Below are 11,814 nucleotides of genomic sequence, written 5' to 3' on the forward strand. Positions count from 1 at the left end.
CTTCCGGAGACACCTGAAACCCCACCTCTTTAAGGAATACCTAGGATAGGATAAAGTAATCCTTCTCACCCCCCCCCCTTAAAAGATTTAGATGCACTATTGTAAAGTGGCTGTTCCACTGGATGTCATAAGGTGAACGCACCAATTTGTAAGTCGCTCTGGATAAGAGCGTCTGCTAAATGACTTAAATGTAAATGTAAATGTAAAGAAGGACAGTTTTATTGATTCTTTAATCAGGACAAGAAAATTCAGCTGTGCTAACATAATTGCAAAAGGGTTTTCTAATGATCAATTAGATTTTTTAAATTATAAACTTGGATTAGCTAACACAACCTGCCATTGGAACACAGGAGTGATGGTTGCTGATAATTGGCATCTGTACGCCTATGTAGATATTCCATAAAAAATCTACAGTTTCCAGCTATAATAGTCATTTACAACATTAGCAATGTCTACACTGTATTTCTGATCAATTTGATGTTATTTAATGGACAACAAAATTGATTTTCTTTCAAAAACAAGGACATTTCTAAGTGACCCCAAACTTTTGAATGGTAGTGTGTATGACACCCGGGGGTCATTCATAAACATTGACTGCCACAGGAAAATAACTACTTTTTGGGAAGATTACATAAAATGCCATTGAAAAATGTCATGCAATGTACAGGTCATTTTATATTAAAAGTGCAAATTCATTCAAGAATGAAAGTGATATTCAACAACATTTTAAAATACATTCTCTCTCCGGGTATGCAATGAGTGATGATGTAGGCTGTAGGTGCCGGGACGGCTGGGACGTATGGCGGCATGATATATGATATGGCAACATCAATAAATCCCACCTTCCTATCATGATGCTGATGAGCTATACCCGGGTGGGTGGGGGGTGCAATGTAAAAAGCTTTTACATTCCCAAGCTATTGTGTGAATATCAACTTATCCTAGTTATCCAGTTTTGTGACCCCAAACACACACACACGCGCACACACACACACACACACACACACACACACACACACACACACACACACACACACACACACACACACACACACACACACACACACACACTATCAGGTTTCAGCCTACTCAATAACAATTTTCATATTTGCATTCCACTGTGTTATCAAGAACTTACACTAGTCTCAGGCAAACATGCAAAGGATCATAATCTGTTCAGGCATGGGCAGTACTGTACAATGTACTAACATTTCCATTTTTATGTTGTCATTCCCTGGGTGTCCATGGTAAGGAAAGTAGAACTGTCAATTAGAGGTCGACCGATTAATCGGAATGGCCGATTAATTAGAGCCGATTTCAAGTTTTCATAACAATCGGAAATCGGTATTTTTGGACACCGATCTGGCCGATTTATTTATTTACAACTTTATTTAACTAGGGAAGTCAGTTAAGAACACATTCTTATTTTCAATGACGGCCTAGGAATGGTGGATTAACTGTTTATTCACTGCTTTAGCACACTCTGCCAACCCGGATGTTCTAGCCGTGTCTGAATCCTGGTTTAGGAAGACCACCAAAAACTCTGAAATCTCCATCCCTGACCACAACATTTTCAGACAAGATAGAACGGCCAAAGGGGGTGGTGTTGCAATCTACTGCAGAGAGAGCCTGTAGAGTTCTGTCCTACTATCCAGGTCTGTAGCCAAACAATTTGATCTTCTACTTTTAAAAATCCAACTCTCTAGAAACAAGTCTCTCACCGTTGCCGCCTGCTATAGACCACATCCTAGATATCATCCTAACCAACTTGCCCTCTAAATACACCTCTGCTGTTTTCAACCAAGATCTCAGCGATCACTGCCTCATTGCCTGCATCCGTAATGGGTCAGCGGTAAAGCGACCTCCACTCATCACTGTCAAACGCTCCCTGAAACACTTCAGCGAGCAGGCCTATCTAATCGACCTGGCCCGGGTATCCTGGAAGGATATTGACCTCAACCCGTCAGTAGAGGGTGCCTGGTTACCAAAAAAAATGCCTTCCTCACCATCTTAAATAAGCATGCCCCATTCAAGAAATTTAGAAACAGGAACAGATATAGCGCTTGGTTCTCTCCAGACCTGACTGCACTTAACCAACACAAAAACATCCTATGGCGTTCTGCATTAGCATTGAATAGCCCCCGTGATATGCAACTTTTCAGGGAAGTTAGAAACCAATACACACAGGCAGTTAGAAAAGCCAAGGCTAGCTTTATCAAGCAGAAATTTGCTTCCTGCAACAAAAAGTCAAAAAAGTTCTGGGACACTGTAAAGTCCACGGAGAACAAGAACACCTCCTCCCAGCTGCCCACGGCACTGAGGATTTGGAAACTCTGTCACCACCGATAAATCCACGATAATTGAACATTTCAATAAGCATTTTTCAACGCCTGGCCATACTTTCCACCTGGCTACCCCTACCCCGGTCAACTGCACTGTACCCCCCACAGCAACTCGCCCAAGCCTTCCCCATTTCTCGTTCTCCCAAATCCAGTCAGCTGATGCTCTGAAAGAGTTGCAAAATCTGGACCCCTACAAATCAGCCGGGCTAGACAATCTGGACCCTCTCTTTCTAAAATGATCTGCCAAAATTGTTGCAAGCCCTAGTACTAGCCTGTTCAACCTCTCTTTCGTGTCGTCTGAGATTCCCAAAGATTGGAAAGCAGCTGCGGTCATCCCTCTCTTCAAAGGGGGGGGACACTCTAGACCCAAACTGCTACAGACCTATATCTATCCTACCCTGCCTTTCTAAGGTCTTCAAAAGTCAAGTCAACAAACAGATTACTGACCATTTCGAATCCCACTGCACCTTCTCCACTATGCAATCTGGTTTCAGAGCTGGTCATGGGTGCACCTCAGCCACGCTCAAGGTCCTAAACGATATCTTAACCGCCATCGATAAGAAACAATACTGTGCAGCCGCATTCATTGACCTGGCCAAGGCTTTTGACTCTGTCAATCACCACATCCTCATCGGCAGACTTGATAGCCTTGGTTTCTCAAATTATTGCCTCGCCTGGTTCACCAACTACTTCTCTGATAGAGTTCAGTGTGTCAAATCGGAGGGCCTGTTGTCCGCGCCTCTGGCAGTCTCTATGGGGGTGCCACAGGGTTCAATTCTTGGGACGACTCTCTTCTCATCAATGATGTAGCTCTTGCTGGTGGTGAGTCTCTGATCCACCTCTACGCAGACGACACCATTCTGTATACTTCTGGCCCTTCTTTGGATACTGTGTTAACAACCCTCCAGACGAGCTTCAATGCCATACAACTCTCCTTCCATGGCCTCTAACTGCTCTTAAATACAAGTACAACTAAATGCATGCTCTTCAACCGATCGCTGCCTGCACCTGCCCGACCGTCCAGCATCACTACTCTGGACGGTTCTGACTTAGAATATGTGGACAACTACAAATACCTAGGTGTCTGGTTAGACTGTAAACTCTCCCTCCAGACTCACATCACACATCTCCAATCCAAAGTTAAATCTAGAATTGGCTTCCTATTTCGCAACAAAGCATCCTTCACTCATGCTGCCAAACATACCCTCGTAAAACCGACCATCCTACCGATCCTCGACTTCGGCGATGTCATTTACAAAATAGCCTCCAATACCCTACTCAATAAATTGGATGCAGTCTATCACAGTGCCATCTGTTTTGTCACCAAAGCCCCATATACTACCCACCACTGCGACCTGTATGCTGTCGTTGGCTGGCCCTCGCTTCATACTCGTCGCCAAACCCACTGGCTCCAGGCCATCTAAAAAGAACCTGCTAGGTAAAGTCCCCCCTTATCTCAGCTCGCTGGTCACCATAGCAGCACCCACCTGTAGCACACGCTACAGCAGGTATATCTCTCTGGTCATCCCCAAAACCAATTCTTCCTTTGGGTGCCTCTCCTTCCAGTTCTCTGCTGCCAATGACTGGAACGAACTACAAAAATCTCTGAAACTGGAAACACTTCTCCCTCACTCTATTTATTTATTTTGCTCCTTTGCACCCCATTATTTTTATTTCTACTTTGCACATTCTTTCACAGCAAATCTACCATTCCAGTGTTTTACTTGCTATATTGTATTTACTTTGCCACCATGGCCTTTTTTTTGCCTTTACCTCCCTTATCTCACCTCATTTGCTCACATCGTATATAGACATATTTTTCTACTGTATTATTGACTGTATGTTTGTTTTACTCCATGTGTAACTCTGTTGTTGTATGTGTCGAACTGCTTTGCTTTTTCTTGGCCAGGTCGCAATTATAAATGAGAAATTGTTCTCAACTAGCCTACCTGGTTAAATAAAGGTGAAATAAATCAAATAAAAATACAAATAAAGAATGACAGATTTTTACCTTGTCAGCTCAGGGATTCAATCTTGCAACCCTACAGTTAACTAGTCCAATTCTCTAACCACCAGCCTCACATTGCACTCCATGAGGAGCCTGCCTGTTACGCGAATGCAGTAAGAAGCCAAGGTAAGTTGCTAGCTAGCATTAAACTTATTTGATAAAAAACAGTCAATCAATCAATCATAATCACTAGTTTACTACATGGTTGATGATAGTACTAGTTTATCTAGTGTGTCCTGTGTTGCATATAATCGATGCGGTGCGCATTTGCGAAAAAGGACTGTCGTTGCTCCAATGTGTACCTAACCATAAACATCAATGCCTTTCTTAAAATCAATACACAAGTATATATTTTTAAACCTGCATATTTAGTTAATATTGCCTGCTAACATTAATTTATTTTAACTAGGGAAAATGTGTCACTTCTCTTGCAACAGAGTCAGGGTATATGCAGCAGTTTTGGCCGCCTGGCTCGTTGCGAACTGTGTGAAGACTATTTCTTCCTAACAAAGACAGCCAACTTCGCCAAACAAGGGATGTTTTAACAAAAGCGCATTTGCGAAAAAAGCACAATCGTTGCACGACTGTACCTAACCATAAACATCAATGCCTTTCTTAAAATCAATACTCAGAAGTATATATTTTTAAACCTTTATGTTTAGCTAAAAGAAATCCAGGTTAGCAGGCAATATTATACAGGTGAAATTGTGTCACTTCTCTTGCGTTCATTGCACGCAGAGTCAGGGTATATGCAACAGTTTGGGCTGCCTGGCTCGTTGCGAACTAATTTGCCAGAATTTTACGTAATTATGACATAACATTGAAGGTTGTGCAATGTAACAGGAATATTTAGACTTATGGATGCCACCCATTAGATAAAATACGGAACAGGTCCGTATTTCACTGAAAGAATAAACGTCTTGTTTTCGAGATGATAGTTTCCGGATTTGACCATATTAATGACCGAAGTCTCGTATTTCTGTGTTATCATGTTAAAACTAAGTCTATGATTTGATAGAGCAGTCTGACTGAGCGATGGTAGGCACCAGCAGGCTCATAAGCATTCATTCAAACAGCACTTTCGTGCGTTTGCCAGCAGCTGTTTATGACTTCAAGCCTATCAACTCCCAAGATTAGGCTGGTGTAACCGATGTGAAATGGCTAGCTAGTTAGCAGGTTGCGCGCTAATAGCGTTTCAAACATCACTCGCTCTGAGATTTGGAGTAGTTGTTCCCCTTGCTCTGCTTGGGTAATATTAAGTTAAAATAAGTGTTCATTCAGTATTGTTGTAATTGTCATTATTACAAATAAGTTTTAAAAAATCGTCCGATTAATCAGTATCAGCTTTTTTGGTCCTCCAATAATCGGCATCGGCGTTGAAAAATCATAATCGGTCGACCTCTACTGTCAATAGAACCATTGAAGGGATTATTTTCCCATATACAGTACGTAGTGGAATCAAACGTTTAAAAGGTCATTTCCCTATGCCCCCTGCCAAATGTTTACTGTCCTCATCTCGATGTGTGTGAATATTTTTCTATTATCAAACGGTGAGGGGTTAAAGTGTAGAGGGGCTTGTAAGGGTCTGGTATCGGAAGCAATAAAAGGTCATCAGGACTTATACTTCTATCCATGTTCTCCTTCCGTTCCTAGACCTAGATGACGTTCTCAAAGAGCTGCATGGAGGCCATGATATTTTCATCCTGGTGAGAGAAATGAAAAGTTGAGGAATCAGTTGCTAAGGACACAATGTCAATTGAACACTACTTATGGCAGAACTGTTCTTAGCTCTTCATATGCTTTGTGTTCCTCTGACATGAACAGGTTCTGTAAGACAAACCTGTCAGTTAACCTGCTGTCTGCCAGCTACAGGAATACCTGGAATGTTAGCCAGGCGAGTTAAAGCCATGTAATAGCATGTGGCTTGTCTGGGCTTTCTAACATGATGTACAGTACATCTTTTCATCAGTAAAGATTGTGGAGGATGTGTTTACCTTCTGACAAGTCTCTATGAACTCATCAATGGTCACCACCCCGTCTCTGTTCCGATCCATTTTCTGAAAAAGCTAGCCATTAAATATCTCATACGATTACATACAGAACTACAATTTTTGTATTTTATTTAACCTTTATTTAACTAGGCAAGTCAGTTAAGAACAAATTCTTATTTACAATGACGGCCTACCCGGCCAAACCCTAACCCGGACGACGCTGGGCCGGTTTTGCGCTTCCACAGTAACAAAATGTGAAGCTTTTAGGTTGGGAAAACTCAAACAGACGAGAGTTCTTATTACACAATAGCCAAAAAAATACATCTTTAGGACAGAAACAACACAAACATAAGGACAGAAGGTGTTAATCAAGGTAAAATGTTAGACATGGGGGTGAGATGGGAGGGTCATACACTGGGGGCTTATGTACCTGAAAGAACTTGTCCACATGCTCCGATGGATCAATATCTCGTACACTGGGAGAGGTATACCTGCCCATCATGTCATAAATGGACGTCATTATGGCCAACATCTCCTGTACACACACACACACACACACACACACACACACACACACGCACACACACACACAAACACACACACATACAGTCATGAGTCAGCGCCAGGTCTTGGAGTGTTATGTCTAGCAGAAGAGCATCTCTATGCAACAAACAGGAAATGCACAACCTTACACTGTACCTCCTTGGTGATGTAGCCATCCTTGTTGATATCATACAGATTGAAGGCCCACCGGAGTTTCTCTGTTTCTGAACCTCTGAGCAGTACAGATAGTCCAATCACAAAGTCCTGCAAAAAACATAGAAAACCTTACTGACTGTCGAAGTATTTCATCTACTGAAGGCAATTTGTTTTTTAGATTGAGCAGGTTATCGGGATGGCTAACGTTGATTGTTCTAGAAGATTTTATACGAGAGGACAACTGACCTAACTTAAGAGGAGCTTTGCTTACCTCGAAACGGATAGAGCCATTTCTGTCCATGTCAAATGCGTTGAACAGGAAATGTGCATATGTGGTGGCATCTGAGAAGGGATACCGATAATGTAGTTAACATTAGGCAGGTATACAGTGGGTGACAGCTGGTTATTTATTCTCTTTCCACTTTTATCCACTTTGACGGTCGCTCTGGGTGAAATGGGTCAGTCTTTATAGCATATATAAATCAATAGGTGAGGTTCTGAGTTGTCAGAATCTTCAATTTCTTATCAAATGTTGATTACAAAACAGTATGATAATTCTCTCTATTAAATCACAGCCCATTGAAAGAGCTGACAACGTAGCAGCAGTTGAAAGGGAGTCTCCCACCTATCTGCAGTACTACCTATCTGCAGTACTATTCCATTGTGCCTCCCTTACATCACTTGAGGGCAGACTCCTACCTCCCTGGGGGAAGAACTGTGAGTAGATGTTCTTGAAAGTCTCCTCATCCACCAGCCCGCTGGGACACTCCTGTTCAGAGGGAAATTAAAATACATTTAATAAGTACTAAGTGCTTAACTTGTATGCGCTGTATGTATTTATAAATGTAGTTAAAATTCTATGAAAATAGATATATCTAACGGTTTGTTATCGGCTAATATATGTGTAACAGCTCGTAGTGAGTGAGTGTAAATATCTGTGTAAATAAATGTGTGTAGCTATGCAAGTGTATCAAACATATTGTAAGATGATATCTTTGCAGTCCTTCAAGTCCCTGACAGTGTGCGTTTAACCTCTACCCCACTCCCACTCGGTGCGCTACGCCCAGCCAAGTCCCAGTCGCACGTTTTTAAAGCCTCTGTAGAGTGACTGCAACTCCTTCTTGGTGAACTGGGTCTGGACCTGGAGCTGTTCCAAGCCTTCAGGCTGGTGACGAACAGTAGAAAGCTCCAATTCACAGTCGCTACTCTCTGTTTGAGAGAGGAGAGGGAAAGAGAGAGAGGAGGAGAACCCAGGGAAATGAAGGAGAGTCGGGAGAAGGGGAGAGGTGAAAGGTGAAAGGGAGGGAAGAATGTGGATCAGGTGAGAGGCAAGAATAGGACGGGAGCAGATGAGAAAGGTTGAAATCAGGAGAGGAAGACGGGACCATCAGAACAAATTGGGAGGGAGAGGCATTTGTGTGGTGGGTAACAGAGAAATTGGATTTGATGAAAATGGTGTACAATATTTTGGCAAAAAGAAGGTGGACATGTGAACAATAAAGTGGGAGAGGATGATGAATGAATGACAAAAGGAAATGACGAATACAGGGAGTTACTACTGTGTGTGTGCTCACCATCTATGAAATACAAACAAACAGCGCGAGGAATGGGGAGAGGAAGACAGGGGAGAAATTGAAGTGTAGGGAAGTGAGAAGGGGGGAACACATACAATCAGATTAAGCCAGACAGTCACAGTATTTTGGTTTAAGTCATTTCTTTCTCTATAAACCAGTAATAAGACATGAAACCTTCGTTGTCTTGAGGCAGTTTGTCTAGAGTTGCAGTGGAAGCCCATCTTCTCTCATAAAGTGACAACAATGAAATCCATGTATATCTTCAACTATCACCAACACAGTACAAGAAGCTTCTGTCTATCTGTGAGGAATATGATGGCCTTGAAAAGAACAGGGCACTGTAGAGTCTCTCCTTGTTACTTACCATCTAATGTCAAGGGCTCCCAGACACCAAACTGCTTGAACACTACAAAAAACAGGCCAATGACTACAGTAATTGCAATCAGTTCCATGCCTTCCAGCACCATGGCTGTATACTTGGTGTAGACTTTTGCATATATATATAAATATATATATAAAACTTTGTAGTTTTATGACTTGTTTGAATAAGAACCTTTATCAGCTTGCTATTGGCCAGCTCTGAACATATTGGATGCGTTTTCCACAACTTAACAAATGTTTGCTGCTGGATGTGTGTGTCTAAGAAAACATCAAAACAAACAATTGAACAAGATGTCTGAAAAATAGCTGCGAACCCTGAAATCTATTGGTCACACTTTACTCTCCCCATTTTCCCACCCACACACAGTGTTAAAGGAAGTGAACTCTCAGGTGACGATGCTCCTCGTGATGAAGACGGTAAAGATCCAGTGAAGGTAGAGATCCATTAACAGTCACTCTGTTCCAGGTGCCCTTCATTTAACCCCTTGATATCCAGCAAAAGCAAAAAGGTGAGTTTGATGATAATATCTTCTTGTCTTCAAAAAAGTCCCTCTAAATCCAAGTCCAGTGCATGGTATTGAGTTGAAAACAAACATATACCACTTGATTCCTCATCTCCCAAATATCTCCATCCTCTGTGAAGTATCTTCCTTAGTACACACTCTGCACCAGTTAAGGGCTGAACCCCCTGTGTCTCCCTTTTTGGGTAAGTCTGTCCTACAGGTCCATCAAGAAAGGAATGATCCCTCTAGTGCATTCTCCAGTTGGAGCGAGTGAGGAAGATGAGAGAGGGCAGTAGGGCGAGACCGGAGAGATTATGTGTCGTTTTTTTACTAATAGTTTCTAATTGACGGTCTGAGCGTTTCCTTGTTTTCCCAGGCATTTCAAGGATGATGTAAAGCTGTAAACCAGGCATTGATCCACATCCACTGATGGCTGGAATATGACCAGCAGCACTTAGAGTGAAGGAGTCTGCCCTGCCCTGTGTGGCGCTGCCTGTGTCTATCTCCCCATTCACACAGCCAACATAACACTGGATTCAAAAAGAAACCTCACATTGTGGTTCTAATTCAACAAACTGATATTACAATTGAGTTTATTAAGGGACTTTAAACAAGATGAATAGTGGAGGTAGACATAGTGCCCTAATAATTTTTCCTATCCCAAAACACCTTACAAAGAGGTAGAGTTCATAACTGGTGAGTGTGCACATCTTATTGGAGAGAGTTTAAGCAGGAGCTGAGAGAGGGAGCAGGGGAGGATAAATCAATGAGATGCAAAATACTGGTCTTAGGACTGGAATGAGAACAGGCCAGAAATGCATTTTTACCAGAGAGAGATTTAGATGGAGTTAGCCACTGGACTCAATCTTCTTTATGCTGCACATCAAGGTGCTGCACCTTGTGGACACTGTAGGGAAACCACTGAAGCACAGCTGCACCACTGCACCGGGAACACAGTCCCACAAATGAGCCCCTGTTCATAATTTCCGAGTACTACTTTGCAAACACATAAATGTCAAACATTTGTGTTTTAAAGATAACAGTATCCTCACTTTCAACTCCATTCCTACAAAGAGCAAGCACAGGTGACCAAACCACTACCATCAGAATGATCACAGAGCGTTTTTAATCCACTGATGTCTCTATAACCGTATGAACTGCCACAACAGTGTCAGGCAGAGCCTTGTGTTCATGCATACAGTACAAGGTTAGCTCATGTAATAAACCATTGAAAACGAAGACAGCAACAAAATGTCCATGCTCCCTATAAATGCTGATCTATCCCTTTCATTAAAGACGGACAAGGCTTAATGCTGGCATATCGGCATTTCTGCACTCTTCAGAGCAAACATTAATAACAACAGTAATGAGAACGTCATGAAGGCCCATAGCCCCAGAATATCAATCATACGACAGCAACTCACAAAAACACAACCATCTGCTTACAGTACAACCCAGCCCCCTCACTCCCTCCCTCCCTCCCTCCCTCATCACACACACATCTCCAATCCAAAGTTAAATCTAGAATTGGCTTCCTATTTCGCAACAAAGCATCCTTCACTCATGCTGCCAAACATACCCTCGTAAAACCGACCATCCTACCGATCCTCGACTTCGGCGATGTCATTTACAAAATAGCCTCCAATACCCTACTCAATAAATTGGATGCAGTCTATCACAGTGCCATCTGTTTTGTCACCAAAGCCCCATATACTACCCACCACTGCGACCTGTATGCTGTCGTTGGCTGGCCCTCGCTTCATACTCGTCGCCAAACCCACTGGCTCCAGGCCATCTAAAAAGAACCTGCTAGGTAAAGTCCCCCCTTATCTCAGCTCGCTGGTCACCATAGCAGCACCCACCTGTAGCACACGCTACAGCAGGTATATCTCTCTGGTCATCCCCAAAACCAATTCTTCCTTTGGGTGCCTCTCCTTCCAGTTCTCTGCTGCCAATGACTGGAACGAACTACAAAAATCTCTGAAACTGGAAACACTTCTCCCTCACTCTATTTATTTATTTTGCTCCTTTGCACCCCATTATTTTTATTTCTACTTTGCACATTCTTTCACAGCAAATCTACCATTCCAGTGTTTTACTTGCTATATTGTATTTACTTTGCCACCATGGCCTTTTTTTTGCCTTTACCTCCCTTATCTCACCTCATTTGCTCACATCGTATATAGACATATTTTTCTACTGTATTATTGACTGTATGTTTGTTTTACTCCATGTGTAACTCTGTTGTTGTATGTGTCGAACTGCTTTGCTTTTTCTTGGCCAGGTCGCAATTATAAATGAGAAATTGTTCTCAAC

At 42.3% G+C, this 11,814-nt stretch overlaps 1 protein-coding gene across 1 annotated transcript; it reads right to left on the minus strand.

Moving 5' to 3' along the window:
• Positions 1-211: 211 nt before the first annotated feature.
• Positions 212-9,081, minus strand: LOC135571402 (calsenilin-like). The gene is made up of 8 exons (XM_065017521.1): positions 8,979-9,081; positions 8,125-8,249; positions 7,740-7,809; positions 7,312-7,382; positions 7,041-7,148; positions 6,772-6,876; positions 6,345-6,407; positions 212-6,053 (listed from the first exon to the last, which is right to left on the minus strand). Exons 1-8 carry the CDS (start codon positions 9,079-9,081, stop codon positions 6,006-6,008), a joined length of 693 nt encoding a protein of 230 aa, XP_064873593.1. The 3' UTR covers positions 212-6,005.
• Between the last annotated feature and the right edge of the window lie 2,733 nt (positions 9,082-11,814).

This window comes from Oncorhynchus nerka, linkage group LG4 (genome assembly GCF_034236695.1).
Source record: "Oncorhynchus nerka isolate Pitt River linkage group LG4, Oner_Uvic_2.0, whole genome shotgun sequence".
Taxonomy (NCBI): Eukaryota; Metazoa; Chordata; class Actinopteri; order Salmoniformes; family Salmonidae; genus Oncorhynchus; species Oncorhynchus nerka.